This window comes from Ursus americanus, chromosome 14 (assembly GCF_024610735.1).
Source record: "Ursus americanus isolate L20-20 chromosome 14, mUrsAme1.1.p, whole genome shotgun sequence".
Lineage (NCBI taxonomy): Eukaryota > Metazoa > Chordata > Mammalia > Carnivora > Ursidae > Ursus > Ursus americanus.
The window spans coordinates 6,758,373-6,777,516 of NC_142140.1; the positions used below are offsets into that span (position 1 = coordinate 6,758,373).

The 19,144-nt window shown below is 55.7% G+C and overlaps 2 protein-coding genes across 10 annotated transcripts in view; one reads left to right on the top strand and one right to left on the bottom strand.

The window, feature by feature from the left end:
• Positions 1 to 15,498, top strand: part of VGLL4 (vestigial like family member 4) — a 153,228-nt gene extending 137,730 nt beyond the window's left edge. For all 6 annotated transcript variants that reach the window (XM_045812286.2, XM_045812287.2, XM_087866775.1 and 3 more), the window contains 3 exons: positions 6,596 to 6,818; positions 12,159 to 12,282; positions 12,704 to 15,498. In XM_045812286.2, the coding sequence (XP_045668242.1) occupies positions 6,596 to 6,818; positions 12,159 to 12,282; positions 12,704 to 12,975 (619 nt within the window). In that variant the 3' untranslated portion in view covers positions 12,976 to 15,498. The remainder of the gene's footprint in view (positions 1 to 6,595; positions 6,819 to 12,158; positions 12,283 to 12,703) is intronic.
• A 909-nt stretch (positions 15,499 to 16,407) lies between these two features.
• The window catches only part of ATG7 (autophagy related 7), a 239,095-nt gene continuing 236,358 nt past the window's right edge, over positions 16,408 to 19,144 (bottom strand). For all 4 annotated transcript variants that reach the window (XM_087866774.1, XM_087866771.1, XM_087866773.1 and 1 more), the window contains one exon: positions 16,408 to 16,702. In XM_087866774.1, coding sequence (XP_087722900.1) covers positions 16,670 to 16,702 — 33 coding nt within the window. In that variant the 3' untranslated portion in view covers positions 16,408 to 16,669. The remainder of the gene's footprint in view (positions 16,703 to 19,144) is intronic.

Genomic DNA, 19,144 nt, shown 5'->3' on the forward strand with positions numbered 1-19,144 from the left:
AGTGAGCGCGGGAGGGGGAGCACGAAGGAAGGGCTTCCGCTGTGGCTGCCGTGTTCTGCGGCATCGATTGCTGCCAGCATCTCCCATAGAGGAAAGAAAAGGTCAGAAGCGAATACCGTATGTGATTTCATTTCTCGGGCCTGTCGTTTTCCCTGCTGCTCTTCCCCCTCTCTCGAGAGGGAAAGGTGCAAAGGAGAGCTTGGAGCCAGTCACATAGAAATTAGAATCCTCGTACTGTACTGGTTTTGCAGCTTTAGATGAACTGCTTAACTTCCCTGAACCTCAGTTTACTCATCTATACAATGGGGATGATGCTTACTTTGTACTGTAGTGAGGGGTTTAATAAGACGAAAAGGTCTAGAATGTGATCTGGCGTGTAGCATTCAGTAAGTGATAGTTCACGATAATAAAGATCATCAAGGTAAAGAGAGGGATTCCCTAACTTAAATGCATTATATTTTCGGACACTGCTTCCTAAGGGCAACATTGCAGTGGCACACATACGCTTCTCAGTGGGACCGTAGGTCACACATGCCATGCGATAGAGCAAATGGATGTGTGGCGTGGTTCCATGTAGTTGCTCTTTGAAATCTGAAGTAGCAGAAGAGGGATGCTACCTTTGTGGGGAGCTCACGGGGAAATGGGTTATGTGGGTGGATAGACATGGTGACAGCATAATTCACCAACCAAAGTGCTCTTCACACGCAGTTTGGGTTCCCTTGGACCTTTGATGGTGGTAGGGCTCTGGCTTTTTTCTGGATTGTTAAGTGATGATAATTTCACGTTCAACACAGTGTCTCCCCACAGTTACCGTCCGTCTCTGTCCCCTTTCTGCTGCTGACCAGGACATGGTTGTGATTAAAGCAGAGGTCCCAGGTTCTGTGTCTTTGGGGCACTGTGAATGCCAGTATTTCCCAACTTTTCCTGACTGTGACACACAGCTCATCCTCTTGAACCCAGAAGGGGGTCTCTGCCTTCCCTTTGCACCACAGTGTCCTGGTGGCATCACCACCCCCCTGCTTCCTGTCTGTAGTTGGTACCAAGGAGTGACAGGCTTGACAGGGTATCTTGGGGACACACCTGAGTGCCCTCTTGCTTGTCCGGAAGCTGTGAATTACCCTGCTCACCAGGAGAAAGTGGGGTGGTGCGCGATGACCTAGGGGACAATTTGGGGGGGGTGGGAGGACAAAAAATGGGGAAGGTAGTTACAGGGAGAAGATGTTTCACTGCCGTTTATTCTCAATATTTAAATGCTCCCTAAATTCTGCTTTTTCAGAAGAATTGCCTCTGAAATTTCCTTAATTCCTTTTTCATTCACCACCGATGCTGTTCACTGGGTGCACACATAATGTAGGGACTCCAGTAATGCACTTATTCAGTGAAGAGTCCACCGTGTGCCCAGCCCTGCACGGGGCGCCGGGGGCTGGGCAGAGTACGGGGGCGGGGGGGTGCGGGGCCCTCCAAAGCATCCCATGGAGCTGGCTGAGTGGAAAGCAAGGCTGACACGATGGAGGGCTGGTCCCATCGTGTGTGTCCACTGTTCCCTCCGTCCCTGCAGTCCAGGCCTCCTGGAAGCTTGGGGCGGAGCAGGAGGCGGCAGAGGGCTTTCACAGGGCCTCGGGGAGGAGGGCAGAGCAGTCGGTATGTTTGGCTGATGTCCTGCCTCTACCTCCATCCTTGGCTGAGTTTATCTTCACCACCTTGCTCCTCTCTTCTGTAGAACTGGGACAGTCCCACCTACCCCATCATAAACCCAAGGAACTCAGTAAGTAATGAATGTGGCACGAGCAGGGGGAGGGGCAGGCTCCCTGCCGAGCAGCGGGGAGCCCCACGCTTGATTCGAGGCTCAGTCCCAGGATCCTGAGATCATGACTTGAGCCGAAGGCAGATGCTTAACTGACTGAGCCACCCAGGCGCCCTCTGACTTTATTATTATTGTTCGTGCTGGACCGCGAGGGTTTGTTACTGTCCTGCAGGTTCCCAGAGGGTGACTGCTCCAGTAAGGAGTGAAATGGGAGCGGGAGGACTGGGCAGGGGAGAGGGCTGTGTCTTGGCTGTGACCCTCTCCTCATGGGGCCCTGCTGCCCGGGGCCTCACCACTGCTCCTGGCTCCTTCCTGCATTGAACTTCCGTCTGCACTACACCATCGTGCACCATGGAGGCTGCCGCAGACCTTCAGTTTGCACCTGCGGGGACTGGTCTGGCGCCCCCAGGGCTGCTCTGTGTGGTCCCTGCCTGGGTCTTGCCTCATTCACCTGGGTGGAGAGACCTACAGCTTGGTGGTCCCCCGGGGCCCAGAATAGGTCTGGAAAGCACCAACTAAAATGTCTTCTACCCACAGCCCCTCCGCTGCTGGAAGAATTCAGGCTCATACTGGTTTATTTAATAGCTGTCAGTAGTTCATGGAATTTAGCTACGGCCCCAGAATATCAAGTAATATCTTCCCAAGGGTTTGGTTTCAACTCTGAGCTCCTATTTAAGGGCAGGAACATCTCATTTTAATGAGAATACAGATGGACACAGTGCCCTTTTTTCACGTGCTGGATGGGTTCTTTTCCCTTCTCACCACAATTTTCCCCAGACACGGTGGACGCTTGGTTTCTCAGCTCAGAGAGGGCAGGGGACATGCGGTGTCCATTCCCTGGAACACCTTGTCCTGGAGGACCGTGTGATAGGCATCTTCCTTGTTAGCACCTCTCCACGCTTGTCCCCCCTTTCTGGTTCCTCTCCTTGAGCACTGGCTGCCACGGTGCTGGCCCAGGGTGAGTGTGGGTTCCCCGTGAGGGGCCGGGGAGCCCTTTGGGCCCCGATGGGGCTGCAGTTGGTTTTTCATGAGCAGACTTTGTCTTTAACTAGAACGGGGGCGACTTGGATCTCCCGGGCAGGAAGCGTGTGGTTTGTCTGCTGTCCGTGAGAGCACATGATTCTCTGGGAAGCCGAGGAGCCTGGGCTATGATTCACTGGAGGAGGGGGGAAACATGGAAAACAATGTCTGTCTTTAAGCTCCGGGAACCAGGAAAATGAGCTGGAAATGTGAGTAATGTATAATTTTACTAAAATTGAACACCAAGTTCTTCAGACATTTTCTTTCTGTGTTCGTCAGTGTCTTGTCTGATCCGTGATGCCCCACTGCGTCATGTTTGCAGTTGACCGCTTTTCGGGTTAGCTTCCCCAGACTTCTCTTCTCCCGCTCCTGGGGGTGGTGTGGGGGCAGAGCAGATCTTCGGGGCCACAGGTTGGCCCTGGCCTGTCTTCACCTCTGCCCTGTTAGCTGGATGCCTTGAGACAATTCACTACTGTCTTGGGGCGTCCCTTTCCTGTGATGTGGTTTACTAGTCCCCAGGCCTTGTGTGGCTCTCCCGAAGCCCTGCTGGGTTGATACACGTCACTGCGCCCTGCGAATAGTGAGGTGCCACTTGGACACCAGATTCGGGGGATGGATGCTGCCCCGTCTGTGCTGGTGACTCTGACGTCGGATGGAGACAGGTGCTGCCCGAGCTTGAGGCTGCTCCTTCCTGCCAGCCCCAGGCGACTCTTCATCCTTCGACTCTCTCCAGCATTCTGCCTCCATCTGTGGCCCATGCCAGCTCTCCTGGTGCTGTAGCTGTCCCGTGGGAGCCCGTGCCCCTCCCTGCTAGGTCATGCGCCTGTGAGAACGCAGGGCTGTGTCTTCCTCTCTGTAGCCTTCACAGAATAGGGGCCCAGTTAACATTGCTTGAGAAACTGGAGTCTGAATTGGACAGAGGCAAACTGGGACTGCGAAGCCCATCAGTCCGTCCCCTGAGCGTCTGCAGTTCGTTCAGAGGCCTCCAGGAACCTCATTTTGGCAGGCGGGGGGAAGATGGTGTCAAGGAAGCAGTTCGCGTATCTTGTCAAACGTTATATTTTATCCAAATTGAGAAGAAGACCTGATACTGAGGATGAGTATGTGATGATGTCGTCTTTTCCTAGTCTGATAAAATGTATATTTAGCAGTAAATGTGCGTTTAGGGAAAGTCCAGGCGATCCCGGGCTCGCTGGGCTGGCAGCCTGGCTGGTGGGACTTCCTCGGCGAGGCTGCGTGATTCTGCTCTTGTGCTGCCATAGCCCTGGAGGCCTTCTCTGGAAAGGCCTGTCGTGTCTTCTGAATCATCAGAGGAAGATGGAGTGATGGACGGCTGGTTTCAAAATTAAGCTTTTTGTATTTGTTTGGTGTTGTAATTCTTTGAAAATTGCTGGGGTGAAGGCGGTGTGTGTGCAATGTATCGTTAAACTACGTGACCAGAACATACTCGTGCATGACCGTCTGAATAGTCTGAAAATGTGCTCTCTAACTGCTGTAAGTCACGCTGTGTCGTCAACCAGAGGATAAGGGAGAAAAATCACCCGTAAATTAAACGCTGTGCCTTCTGTGGTGAATTACCCGAACTTGCAGCTGGTTTGGTCCCACCGTGTCCGCTGGGCGCTTGCGCTGGGCTAGCGCGATTGTTTGTGTCTGTCTTCTGTTCGGTCCTCATTGAAAGCCCCCCAAGGGATATTCTGCTGTGACCACAGGGCAGATGAGGACACCGGGCTCCGTGGCTTGAGAGATGGCGCGCAGAACCAAAGCATGCGGGCCTTGCCACGTCTCGTGCTCTTTCTGCGAAGCCCCCACTGGCGTATTGATCCAGGCTCGTCATCTATCCAGAGGGTGCAAACCCCCCTGCAGCTGGCTCCTCAGCCCTCACTTCTTCCCGATTCTGCCCCTTCTCAGTTCCGTGGCCACAGTGCTGCCTTTCCTTCCCCGGTCACCCGTGTGCTGCTTCTCTGTGTTCACTCATGGTCCCCATGGGCACAAGGCAGCGTGCAGGGTGAGCAGGGCTTGGTGCGCTCCCGGAAGCCCCCGGGAGGTTGGGGGGTGGTGCAAAGGTGAACACATTGCTCACGGTGGCGTGATGGGTTCTTTATGAAAGGTGTGCACAGGGCACTTCGGGATCCCGAGCACGGCAGCTAGAGCTGCAGGCACGGTTAGCAGTGAGTGGTGTGTGTGCCGGGGGAGGCACGAACACACATGGTTAGAGGCTGAGAGTGGTGCGTCTTACTTGAGGAATGGCAGGAAGACTGTTTAACTGCGGAGCACCATGCTCGGGGGCACGGGGGCGGAAGGGTGGTCAGGACCAGAGTGGGAAAGGCCTAGAAGGGGTGCTGAGCTCCTGAGAGTTGTAACTAAGGGCGTGATGTGGTTTGATCTGTTTTATAGAGGAATACAAGTAAAGCAGGACTGAATCAGGCCAGCAGATCGAGCATCTGTAGCTGGGGGTGTTGTCCAAGATGTCCCCACTGGGGGAGACGGGGGAAGGAAACACGGGATCTGTATTACTTCCTACAGCTGCACGTGAGCCTGCGATGGGAGAAGGCGTGCCCGTCCAACACGTGCCCATTTCAAATTCCAACTTACCTTTTATCTTACTCAGGCAGTGAGGCAGGCTGTGACTTTAGCTTTCTCTGGGTTTCATAGTGTATGAGCCCCGGCTTCTTTGCTATAAAACAGGTTGTCTGCTGAGGCCAGAGGATGGTTGCTTGTGGACTCAGAATAATTTGCAATCCTTAAAGAAAAGTCACTGACATTTTTATCTCCCACATTTCTAGTTAAAAGACTTCTCATTTGTTATGAGAAAAAGATGGTGCTGGCAGCAAAGACCATGGTGGATGGAAGGGGCCGAGACCCGAGGCACGACGAACCCCCTCAATAAACAGGGCGGGAGGGCGCTGGGCCGAAGCGGCGTTCCTGGGCTTTGACCGGCCATGCCCGACCAGTCATTCTCTCACAGGTGCCGCATAGGATGCTGCTTGAGCTGGGGTCACTCAGATCGCGGGGAGGGGTGGTGCTGGCAGCCCCGTCCATGTTCACACGGCACCTGCCAAGGGCCATGCACGCGGCGGGGGTCTTCGGGACGCTGCTGAAGCCGACTGCCGGGGCTGGTGCGTTGCGGACAGGACAGTAGAGCTGCGCGCTATGACCGCCCCTTACCAGCCACGGCCCCACTGTCCTGAGTCCCGGTTCTGTCCTCTGGCAAGGAGATCGCTGTGGCATCTCGTTTGTGTTGTTGGGAAGATGTGGGGAGCTCATGCTGCTGGAGGCCCAGAACAGGGTCCGCCCCTTAGGAGGTGTCTGGTGACTTCACGTCGTCGTCATCTTCATCCTTTTGAACGGCAGATGCTTGTCCAGCCAAGCCGGCCTCGAGCACATAGGCTGGTTCTCCAGGCTCTGAGCAAGTGCCGTTTACTCCGATAGGCACGCAGCCGTGCAGGGGGGCAGGATGCCGAGCGGAGGGGTGCCACCTTCATTTGGATGGCCCTGCAGAGCCGACTTCAGACCCTGGGGAGGGTGCTTCCTCCCAGCACCAAGGGGCTTTGGAGTCACGCCGACCTCTGTTAGCGCTGGGGCTCCTCAACTTTCTGGTGAGCTGCTTGACCTGAGCCTCGGAAATGGAAACGGTGATAAATATTTATCCCCAACACAGTGAAGAACTCAATGACATAGTGAGCGTGAAGCGCCTGGCACAGGGCCGGCATCCCGTTCGCCGTTCAGGGGATGCCAGGTATTCCCATCTGAGCGCTCTTTCCTCTCTTTCAGGAACAAGACTGCCAATGGAGACTGCCGAAAAGACCCCCGGGAGCGGAGCCGCAGCCCCATCGAGCGTGCCGTGGCCCCCACCATGAGCCTGCATGGCAACCACCTGTACACGTCCCTCCCCAGCCTCAGCATGGAGCAGCCCCTAGCACTGACCAAGAACAGCATGGACGCCAGCAGGTCGGCTGGCATCTCGCCCACGCTGACCCCAGTGGAGCGGCAGCAGGTATGCCTCTGGCCGTAGGGTTCCGGCTGGTGGCTGGTGGTAGGTCCAGGGGCTTGGGGACTGCAGCCTGGGCGGAGAGCGCGGGGCGGAGGGCCAGGAGAGAGGTGGCAGGAGAGGTGGTGCTTAGCCTCTGTTCTGCGCTTGGAAAGAGGAGGAGTGGCGGCAGCATGGATCCTTTTACCGAGCGCCGCCTCATGTTTAATTCCCACTGGGACCCTCCCGGGCCTTGCCTCCCAGGACTGACGGCCTCGGACGAGACGTTTAACATCTCTGGGGCTTAGTGTCTTTGCACAAGGCAGGGTTGGCTTAGGTTAGGTATGTTTTCAGCAGTCTTGCTCAGCGGTCTTCTTTTTAGGAGGGTCAAGGAAAATCCTGCATTTACCTGTTATAAGGTCACACTGACAAAGTTAAATGTCAGGTTCCTTTGCTTTGGGTTGGAATCCTATAAAGTCAGTGGTCAGAGCGATTATTAGCTCCCGCTGGTGAGAAATCTGTGATTGGCAGATAGGGATTTTTTTTTATTAAAGGAAATTAAATTATTACTTAATAAACACAGTTTACTTGCTTTAAAAAACCAATATTTCAAAAGTGGGGCTCCTGGGGAAATATAAAAGGAAGCATCAGCATTGAGGTTTGGAATCCCCTCAGGAGCCCATAGTGTTTCTCTGTGAACCTTTGGGGCCTGTGACCCAATAGGTCCCCAGTCAGCATTTGCCGAAGGCTGACCGGCAGTGAGCGAGGCGGGTGCCGTGTCCCGAGGAGATGCTGGGTGCAGCTGGAGCTCTGCTTGCTGGGCGTGCCTCGGCTTCCCTGCAGCACCCCCGCCTGCCCCAGCCGTGCCCTGGCCCGGCCAGCACTGCCTGGCGCCCGTCTCTGATCCGGTCTCTCATACTGCTGGGGGCAGGCTCTGGGCATTGGGAATGGTGGTGCTGGTGCCTGAGAATCCCAGTGAGGGTGAGGGGCAGTTGTGCTTCATATGTGGGGCCAGACATCTCCATCCCATTGGTTTCATGCATTCATTTAACGAAACTGGGTAGGCGCCTGCTGTGTGCAAGGAGAGGATGCTAGAAGCTGGTCAAGCGAGCTAGAGGCACTCATGGTCTTAGTCTGGAGGACGCCGGTTATCCAGCGTAGTACTACAACTGTTAACGCGGCAGCAGAGAGCCACTTATTCTGATAGGAGCTCGGGGCCGAGTTATCCCTACATTCACGTATTGCACACTTACCAGTGCGGACTGTGCCCTGGGGCTCTGCAAAGCCCTGGAGACACAGAGACACACGTGTAGGATAAGTTCTAGCCTAGAAGGAGCTCGTAGTCTCATCAGGGAGGTGGGTGTGTGCAGGGAGGATTGCACTCAGAGGCCACAGGAGAGGTGGTTTAAACATCAGAGAATTGGTTTCTAGGATCAGGGAATTCAGCCCTCTGGCTGCGGCCACTGCTGTGGGGAGTCCCTCGATGGGCGAGGGATTGGGGGTGTGGGGGGAGTGGTACTCCACTGGGAAGTTCCATCTCTGAGCCCATGGTGGCTTGGAGGAAGAAGCTCCCCAGGACCCCTGGAACTATCTCTGCCCAGAACAGCTGTCTCTGAAGCTTTAGTGTTGGCTTGGATCATGGGTTTCTAGGACTTTGAGGATCTTCTGGTTGATTCTGGTCAGATTTGCTGTGTGAGAAGTGTACCGCGGGACAGAGTGACCTGGCTCTTTTAACCATGGTCCCCCCGACCCTTCTGTAAAGTGTGCCTGGCTGCCCAGTCCAGCAAGAGGATCCCTGGCTCGTCCGATGTGCCATGGGGCTGTTGAGTGGGTTTTCCAGGACTGAGAACCTTCCCACCTGAGTTCTTAGGGGATTCCTGGATGAAGAACAAAGCCAGTGGGTGGAATAAGTTTGCAGCTTTCCCGGATGGGGACAGTGGCTTTGGCTTCCCTGACATGCTGGCCCAGACCTAAACTTCAAGGTTGGGGCTGGTGGAGAAGCAGAGGTTATCAGCTTGCCCTCCCGCCGTGGCTGCGGGTCAGCGTGTGTTTTATGCACCTGGTGACCATTCATCGAGCTCCTTCCTGTGCCAGCGTGGGATGGCCTGGACAGTCACTGGAACCTGAGCTTCCTCTCGGACGTTTACGGAGTTCTGTGCCAGCTACTGTGCTGGCCACACAGAGACGAGCGATACGGTCCCTGTTCTCCAGCAGCTCAGCGGCATCCGCCCGTTTCCGGGGTTGGGTTTCATTGGGGAGCTGTCAGGGTGGCTCCTGTGGGGAAGGGTGCCTGCCGCCCTGTAGCTCTGAGCCACAGAAGGGGCGGGGCGGGGGCTTCCTGCAGCAGGGGCACAGCTCTGGGTCGGCAGGCGGTGGAAGCCTTCCTCTTCTGGGTGGAAACTGTGACTCAGATCTCTGGGAACTGGGATAGGAAAGTTCCCAGAGGGCCGTGTCTGGGGAGGCTGCAGAAGGTGTCACCCCACTTCATGTTTCTGTGATGGCAGCTCTGAGGGGATAGAGTGTCCTAAGGAAAGCTATGGAAGAGCCCACAAGAGTGGCTTTGAGGACAGCAGCAAATGAGGAGACACAGGATAAGGTTACATATGAACAATCCCTGGGACAGTGAACAGCAGAATGGTTCTCTTCTAGATGCTCTTTCCCAAGGGCGGCCTCGGCTCCGGGTGCAGCCAGAGCAGGGGCAAGGGCTGAGTGCGGTGTGAGTGACCGTCTCAGCCTGGCCCTGCTGCGGGTTGGCTGTGGAAGCTCCAGCAGGTTACTCAGTTCTGGCCTTCGTTTTCCCCATCTGGAAAACGAGGGGGTTGGGGGAGGCGTTTGGGTCACGGGAGCTCACCGCATTCAGCATCTGGAAGAGGGAGGCCTGTTGGGGGGGGGGGTTGTGGCGCGGAAGCCCCCCCCTGCTCTCAGCCGGGTTGGGAGACGAGCCTGCTCTGCAGAGGAGGGAGTGGTGTGGCCTGTCCCGGGAGCGCCCGGCTGGGCCGCCCTGCAGCCTGGGCTGGGGGGGAGGAAGAGAGGCTGTCCCCTGCTGTCTGTGCACCTGTCCACAGAGTTCCCTTCGTCTCCAGCCCGGAGCGGTCCTGGAGATGACCTACTACTAGCAGGAGTGAGGTTGGAATGTCTTCACAGCGTCCCCACGTTCACCGGTGGTTCTGTCTTGCTGGCCCTGCTCAGGGGCCATATTCTGTCCCGGAGTGGCTGACATAAGGGCTGGATGTTGACTTGATTCTTCTACCTTTATTCTAAGCTTCCCCAAATTCATTCTCTGACACTTTACATTTCTTCACCTTCCATGACCCCTTCCCCAAAACATGACCCCACTTGGCAACATTTGCGTCAGACTCTAGTTGCAAGGAACAAAAACCAGCCTGAGCTGACGTAAGCACAAAAGGAAGGGAGTTTTATTGGGAGGACTGGGGCGTCTCCTGGAGCCCAGGGTCATGGGTACGGCAGGATCAGGAAGGAAGGGCCAGCCCTTGCCTGGGAGAGCTGGTGAGGAAGCCAGGCTCTCCCTGCCTTGGCTCTGTGCCGGTCCAGGTCTCTGCATCCTCTTCTCTCTCTCTGCTTCTCAAGCCACACAGCCAGCCTGGTGTGACTGCCCCGTGGCTCCTGAGGTCAACCTGAATCTCTTACTTAGTCTGGCTTAGGAGTTGGCCCCAAGCCTGGTCAGATTTCCAGCCTGGCCAATGGGGCGAGGTCACTTATGGACATGGCCGCCTCGGCCCTGCCTCATGGATGGAGGGCACATTCTACGAGAGGGGAGGCAGGGAGATCACAGGCTCGGGGTTAAAAGACCCTTCAGAAGGTGGGCTCTAGACGGCAGGCTGCCCTCCGGGGCGGCAAGACCAGCCCCTGAAGGGCAGGACCCCTGCCACCACAGGCTTGGCCGTCCTCCAGCCCCCTCTTCAGCTGCTACTCTTCCTGTCTCACACACGAAGAAATGGAGGTGAGAGGGTGGAGGTGCTGCCTGATGGTGGGGAGCGGACCTGGCCGCAAAGCCATGTTCTCTCTGCACCACTTTTGTCCATACTGTGACGGGTCACACTCACTCCATCCCCATTGCTGATGTGTTGAGCTAGGAAGGAAACCCCCAATTTTTCCTTTACATGCTGCTGCTAAGCTGCATCTTCCCCAGTCTTGGATGTGAGTAATTTTGCGTTAGACTCAAGCACGTCCTGGCCCATCCTTGTAGGTCCAGATCTTTATCACAGAACATGTTTTTCACTCCCGTTCATTTCCCGTCGTGGGAAGGTTTGCTGGGCAAGCCTTTTGTGTCTTTATCCTGGCTACTGATTGAACTCTTTAGAGGGAAGGCCAGGGGTAGAGAAGCCCTGATTGCCCTCACATTGACATTGTTCTTATCCTTGGGCCCTCTCAGGGGGCCCTTCAACCAGCTCCCCTCTAGTTTTCTTGGAACTCAGGGCACATCCTCCTCCATCTTGTCTTCAGTGCCATCACATGTCTTTCCTGGCTGGAACCTGAGGAAGCTGTTTGATTGACAGATATTTTCTGTCCTGGATACTGTGCCAAGGTCTGGGGCTCCAGAAACACTTTGTGGTCCTTGCTCTGAAGTGTGCACGGGCTGGAGGAGCCAGATGCTGGGGTCTTCTGGGCACACCTAGAAGGCATGGTTGACTTGCTAAATGGGGAGGTGGTGATAGTCACAGGGTGTTAGGGGACAAGTAGAGTTTTTACCAGGCAGACAGTGTGGCGGTCGTGGGGAAGGAGAGTGTGTCGGCAGAGCAAATTGGGCAAGGGGTGGGATGCATATAAATTCATACTTGGATGTACTTCTGTGTGTCTGTCACCGTCAGGATTTGTGTGGTCATAATAGAATCCAACTTGAGCTGCCTTTAGCATCAGCAAAAGCTGTACGTTGGGAAGGTACTGGGATGGTGCATAGAAGCCCTTGGGCTACGGGGCACATGCTGAGAAGGGCAGGGACCCAGCTGCCCTGGGGACTTGACCTCAAGAGCTGTGGAGGCTTCTCATACCCCCGTGGAGGCCCACGGCTGGGAGTTTGCTGTGGGTTAGCAAGTTCACTCCGATTTTGCAGTTGAGGCCGCAGGCGGCCGGGCTTCACTTTGCCTCTTGTCCGGAAGGGCTGCGGGACAGGCTCCCAGCAGAGTAGTGGAGGATGCTGATGAGGGCCTTGCACGGAGGACTGGGACCCGATGGATGGTGGCACCTGGCTCCCCGCGGGCAGGATGGGTGCCCCCTCCGTGGTGGTGGAGGGACCCAGAGACTCGTTCTGCCCCCAGCTGTGTAAGGACTGCGGTCACTGGCTGGGGCGAGCACCACCGCTCTTTGCCTCCCAAGCCAGAGCTAACGCCAGCCGCCTCTTCTCCCCAGAACCGGCCTTCGGTGATCACGTGCGCCTCTGCCAGCACCCGCAACTGCAACCTCTCCCACTGCCCCATCGCGCACAGCGGGTGCGTGGCGGCCGGGCCGGCCAGCTACCGGAGGGCCCCGAGCTGTAAGTCACCCTGCGTGCGGGGCGGGAGGCGGCCGGGGCGGGGGCTCGGGCTTCCTCGCTGGACGTGATTTAAGTGGAGTGTTTGCGCTCCTTCTTCATCGTGCTGTGGACAGAACAACTAGCCCCTGGAGCTTATATTTTGTTGAGGTTAAAAAAGTGTGTTTTTTTGAGCGCACATGCATCGTGTCTGGCTTGCGTGGGACAGAGGGAAGAAGCCTCCAGGGAAGAAACTGTAGTTGGGACAAGATCGACCACTATTAAGACCATGTTGTCTCTCTGAACTCCTACCTGGCCCAGGCCGGCACCTTGCCACGTTACAGGTTCAGAGAAGAGACCTGGCCGAGTGCCCAGCCAGGGCGGGTGGGGACATGGGTCCTCTGTCCCCAGAGCCCTGACTGACTGCTGTCCTGCTTCCCCACAGCCACCACCACCTGCGACCCTGTGGTGGAGGAGCACTTCCGCAGGAGCCTGGGCAAGAACTACAAGGAGCCCGAGCCGGCGCCCAATTCGGTGTCCATCACGGGCTCCGTGGACGACCACTTTGCCAAAGCCCTGGGTGATACGTGGCTTCAGATCAAGGCGGCCAAGGACGGCGCATCCAGCAGCCCCGAGTCAGCCTCGCGCAGGGGCCAGCCTGCCAGCCCCTCCGCGCACATGGTCAGCCACAGCCACTCCCCCTCCGTGGTCTCGTGAAGGGAGCGCCACCTGGAACAAGATGTCAATCTGCATGGTTTGCCTGAGCTTTGAACAGTCAGTGCTTAAAAAACGGAAAAACAAAACAAAAAAAAAATTGTGGGGGTGGGGTGGGGGGAAGGGTAGGGAAGGGATGGTTTATTCGCAAAAACCATGTCGTTGGGATTTTTGTTCTGTTTTTGTACTTGCTTGGTATTCGTCCCTGGGGGCCCTCAGACATGATCGCGGGAGCTGCACGTGGAACATCTGACGTAGCTTCCTGCCTTCCTGCCTCAGTTACCAAAGAAACCTCTGATGCAGGTCTGCCGCCCCGCCGGGGGCCAGGACTCCACGGCGCACGCTTTCTCAGTCACAAGCCATGACGTTGGTGACCCAGATGCTCTGTGCTTTTTAATTCGCTTCTCGAGACCGGGGTGTGTGTGGCTTAGCTTCCATCGCGTGTTGGGTCCGGCCCGCGTGTGTGCATCTGCGTGCGTGCGTGCGTCTACTTGAAGAGAGCAGAGAACTGTCGCGTCTGATTTGCACTATTGGAGGAGGGCTAAAGTTGCCTGCCTGACAACTTTCTGTGAGATGCTAGTACTCTGAGGGCAAACTGCTGAAAAACAAAGGGTTTAAGGATGACATTTCTGACCATTTGTGTGTTTTTTGTTTGTTTTTTAAAATTTAGACAAAACAGCTTTGGAAGGGGAAGTCTCATACAGGTTATAGGTCTTTCTCTCTAGATTTCAGGTGCTTGCAACTGGACTGCAGACTCTACCAATCACGGGCATTCTCCCTTTCCTGAACACTGCAGTTTGTTAGACTGAAGCTGAGGTTGGAGGATTCTATAGTGCTTTCAACGTGATGCATGTTTTAAATGGAGAAAAATAGCTGGTTTCTATTAATTGTATAGATATAGTAAACAAGAACCTTAATACTTACTAGCTTCTTTTCAGAATTAGTTTATTTTTGTCAGTTACAGTCCTAGATATACTTACTGCTGGTACAGTTGTACTCTGAGATTTGTGTTTGATGTTCACATTACTCCGAGTAGTGTGGGGCTGGCAGGCCCTGGAGACGGGCAGGCCAGTCGTGGGTCAGCCGCGGTGTAGGATGCTGGAGTTTTTTTGCTGCTGGCTGACATTTATTTTTTGCATCCCTGTCTGCTTATTACTAGCTCCCAGGGGAGTCGGGGTTTGTGTCTTCCAACTTCCCTCCATGCAGAAACTGCTCCCTTTCAACCCTCTTGGCTGAACAGCAGATTACTGACAATCTGTGATACGGTATTTTGTGTGCTTCCTCGTACGCTGGGGCCAAGGCAGTATACATTCCTCTGACTTTATACAGTTATCACTGCATTTATTATCGTTTGCTAGAGTAATAGCTACTAACTAGAAATTAGGCGAAGAAGAAAGCATGACGGACACAGCTGTGGATGTTCAACAGCTGCTCCTCTTTTTGGGAAACGTACATTTCTACCCCCGCCCCCCCAGCCCCGCCATGTTCCAGCCTCCAGAAGGCCACCAGAGGGCTTACAAAGTCGCCTGGCCAGGTGACACAGGCGTGCCCGCCTCCCCTGGGAGGCACTGCGGACACCTGGGAGCCCTCGAGGCTGGTTTTGAGTATAAGAAAAATATAGGTTAGCTGGTTACTTGTGAAAATCGTCACTGGGCAAAAAGGTCAGCGATCAGCTCTTGTGGTCCCAGGGTGGCTGCAGGTCTTTCCACAGGCGGAAGAAAAGCCCTTCTCCTCTTGCCCCTGCACACATTTCACCCCCATGTAACTGGGCTTCCAGGCTTTCGCATTCGGGCCCCTATATTTTCTGTAGGAAAAAATCGGTGAGAACACTTTTTTTATATAGGTAACTTTAAGACCATCATTACGCTGTGCGTAAAGAATGTACAGAGAAATTTGTAGGTATTTTTTGAAGAACAATTAATTGTTAATGATATGTAGCTATTTAATTTCCCCTCTCCCATTGTAATCATTCATATTTTTTTTTGTTTGGAAAAAAAAGTTGATCTTTTTTTTTTTGTCGTAGATTTGTCTGTAAAAGTGCAGGAACACAGTTATTCTATGAGAACACTGCATCTGCCTTAACAGCCACTAGTTTGTTACTGCTCCAGGCTACTGAGCGCTGCGGCGGGAAAGCAGCCACCGCGGGCGGGCTCTGTGAAGGGCGGGCTCCTCGGGCAGCGGCCTGTCGGCGGCCAGGCGCCCGGCCCCGGCCCCGACCCCGACCTAGCTGGGATAGGCGGGCCCCTGGAGGGGCCCCGGGCGCACGGGGAAGCGGAAAACCAAACATTTCACTGGGAAAGGACACACTCCCTGGCCTCAGGAGGAGCACAGTGAGTTCTTCACAGAGCCACGCCGTCGCAGTGCGTTCTGACCGTTCTCTCCATGTTTGTAAATCTGTAATATACCATTCTCTGTGGCCTGTTTTTCCTGGAAGAAGAAGAAGAAAAAAAAAAGGTTTGGCAGGCCATCTTTTTTTTGTACTTAAAAGTAGCCTTAAGAACAATAATAAAGTGCTCTTAAACCACAGGCTGTGCGTGTGACCCACGGGCCCGGGGAGGGCGCAGCGGGCCTGCACCCGCGTACGATGGCGGGCGGGCCGCGACCGCAGCTCCGGCTCCACGAGCAGCCCATTTACGACCCGACCTGCAGAAACTCCAGCCTTCAGACTCACTGTTGACTTGGGTCCCAGGCCTAGGGCAGAAGAGAGCACTCCAAGAACACAAGTGTGGAGAGGGTGCCTCCCTCTCCTGAGTCCCCACGCCCAGCTCTGGGTGGGTGTCGCAGATGGCCACACGCTGCAGTCAGGGCCTTCCGAGTACCGCTGAGGAGGGCCCTCAGGAGGGAGGGCGTCTCTCTCGGCCGCAGATGAGTGGGCTCTAGAGGTGTGAGGCCTCCTCGGGGGCAGGAGGAGCGCCCACCCAGGCCGTTACCAGGATGTGGCCCTGAGACCTGTTCCTGGGCCCTTCCACCAGCTCAAGGTAGCAGCAGAAACTTCTTTCCTTCCCTGAGCGGGGAGGCACAGGTGCTTTGCCCACAGCTGGGGACAGGCTAGGAGGTGGAGGAACAGTCTGGGCGGCAGACTCTGTCCGTAGGGGAGTTCTGGGTTCAGTGGGACGAGTGCTGGCCCTTCTGTCCTGCACGTCCCTCCCTCTCCAGCAGGCCAGGCTGACAGAGCTCACAAGGACGTCAGCCCTCATTGGTGCCCAGAGGCCCCTCTCTGGGGCTTGAAGGGCAGCCCAGGGACTCTGGTGGTACCCCCCCCCAGAGTGGCTGCCAGAAGGAGCTTTCTCATTTCCCCATTTGGTGTGTGTTCGGCTGACTTTTCCCTGTCCTCATTGCCGCCCCATGGGGGCCAAGGTGGGAGGGATCCGGGGAGTTCTATCAAACACTTCACGACAAGAAAAAAAGAACTCGTGGAGGGAACCAAGTCCCAGATCAAGGGCAATGCCAAAGCCAAGGTTATTATTTAGCTCAGAACTGGTAGGATCATGAATCATGAGAAATGGAGAACCCCAGAAGCTCCTGGGCAGTGGAGAGGGGGCCCTGGTCCTCAACGTACACAGAGGAGGAGCCCACAAAGGTTGGAAGGGCGCAGGGCCCCAAATCATCGGTCCTGGGGGCAGCAGTCCGGTTCCGATAACTGAGGGCTCCTCAGTAGGTGGCCAGGGAGAAGCCAGCCACGCGAGGGTGGGCCACGTCAGACGGTCTCATCGTCGCTCATGTCCCAGATCTGTGTGGAGAAGGGGAGACATTCAGTGTCCAGCTGCCCGGTGGTGCCCACTGATGTGGCCTCAGATCTGTGTGGTGATAGCAAGCAAAAGAATGACAGCTCCCACTAGCAGATGACACACTGCGTGCCTCACAATGCCCTTGTCACTAAGGACAGACACCCTAGTTCTTGTATAACGAAAGCAAATCACAGAGAAGGGAAGTCATTTGCCTGAGGCCTCGCTGCTGAGTGAACAGCGGCCAGCCTGGGGGCAGGGGTGCTGGGACCTGAACCGAGAGTGTGAGCGGCCCTCACCTCCAACCCCACCGCACAGCCGCCAGCCCTGCCCCCACCAGCCCGCCTCGCTCTTGTTTCTGCCGCACCGACCACTGCCCCAGGTCATCCTGTCTCTCTAATCGCCTCCTTCTCGAGGTCTCCCAGGGCAGGGACCCTGGCCTGTGTGCTTGCTCAAAGGGGGCCCGGCCTGCCTGTGCACACACTTCCCACCTCAGCAGGCTCCTACCCCCGGGGCGGCACGTCAGCTGTGGTCCAGGTGCCAGATGGACTACAGATGGCACACCTGGCCAAGCACCAAAGAGCTGGCTGACCCTTGGGAATAAGCTCTCTGCCCACCAGTCCCAGGGGAAACAGCCAGATCCTGCCTCTGTCCCTCTGTGTCTTTGGGGAGCCCAAGACTTCTGGGGCCATCCTTCATGGGGGCAGCATGAATAAGGGGACAGCGGGGCTCTCAAAGCATCACCGCTGCTAAGAGGGGTGAGGAGGCTGGAGGCCCCGCCCAGCTGCCTCTTTTGGAGGGAGCCGGAGGCCAGCACAGAGGCCCCCAGGGCTCCTCGCACCCTGGCCTCCCCACACCCTGGGCTCCCCACACCCTGGGCTCCCTGGGGGGCTGGTTCCTGAACTTAAGCCTTCAGACTTTCAAAATTCCTAGAACTGGTTGCAAAAGGCCACCTCAACCCTAGCAGAGCTGAGAGAAGGAACATCATGTTTACACGAGGCTGGCCCGGGGAGATGGAGAGGCCCGGCCAAGGTAAATATCAACACCAGCTTGGCTTTCAAAGTCAAGGATGTGGAAAATAAATACAGAGAGAAGGAAATTTCCTTTATCCTGAGGGCCCAGCTGCCTGGGCTGAGGGCTGGTGGTGGGTGTGCTTCTCACACCCACCCCCCCTTTCTACATACACCGTACTGTCCCAAGATACCAGGGTGGGATCGCCCAAGCAAAGATCCAGACGCCTGCAGGAGCAGGGACGGTATGGGGAGGAGCCTGGGCTGGGGTCCGGTGACCTGAGTGACGCCAGGCAGGCCCTGCCTTTTTCAGGGCCCAGCTTCCCACCCAACTGCTCCAGAGCATGGCTTGAAATAGACTCCGGGGCCTGGACCCTCAGATGGGGTTTGGCGGGGGGTAGGAGAGGGTGGCTGCGTCCCAAACAGAGGTTGCGCTTAGGAGCCCCTGGATGTGATAATCCTCTGGTTCAGACCAGCTGAGTGCAAAATCAGCTAGTGGACGGTGTCCGGGTGGGGCTCATCCTTCTTTCATCAGTCATCCATAAACACACACCGGTGGAGCCCCTCCCGGAGCCCCAGCTGCACAGAGCTGATGCAAATACTCCCTCCACCACTCCACCCCAGCCCGGGAAGTGCAGAGGGAGACAAATTCAGAGAGGTAAGATGCTTGCCTGGGATCACACAGCAGTCAGGTGCAGAGTGGAGAGCACAGGTGTGTGGGAAAAGGTTACAGGAACAACAAGGGCTGCCTGGGGCAGGCTGCATGGAGGAGAGGGCCACGGCAAGGGGTGGAGGGCTATAACCTGCTGTGTGGGGGAGAGATGCCAGCCAGGGCCCGGGCAGTCTGTGTCAACAAGCAGTGCCCTCTGTGAATGGACGGGGTTTTTCAAAGGATACTGGTGGGGGGCGGGAGGGTGGCAGGGCTTTATGGAAAAGCAGGAGCTCCAGAGGCTCTGTCCATTTTATTGGATCTCATTGATGGGGAAGGATCCTCAGCATCCAGCCCTGCCTTTGCACACAGTGGGACGTGCAGGGGATCAGGTAAGGCACCCAAAGGGCTCACTATGACAGGACTCTACAGAAGAAGGTAAGGGGGGAGCGGGTCATAGATTTAACTGCTCAGGGATTTTCCAGAAAGAGTTCTCTGGGCCTGAGATGGGTTTCTCCACTAGGGCAGCCAGTCCTTTTCCCATTGGCTGGGCCCAGGAAGGCAGCAGTCTTAATTGTAAGCTTCCAGAAGCTTGAGCCTCCACAACTCCCATATGATCTCCCTTATAGGTAGAATCTAAAAATGCTAAACTCAGAGAACCAGAGAGCAGATGGGTGGTTGCCAGGAACTGGGGGGAAATGAGATGTTGGCCAAAGGGTACAAACTTTCCGTTGTAAGAGGAGTATGTTCTGGAGATCCAATGTACACCATGCTGATTATAGTTAAAA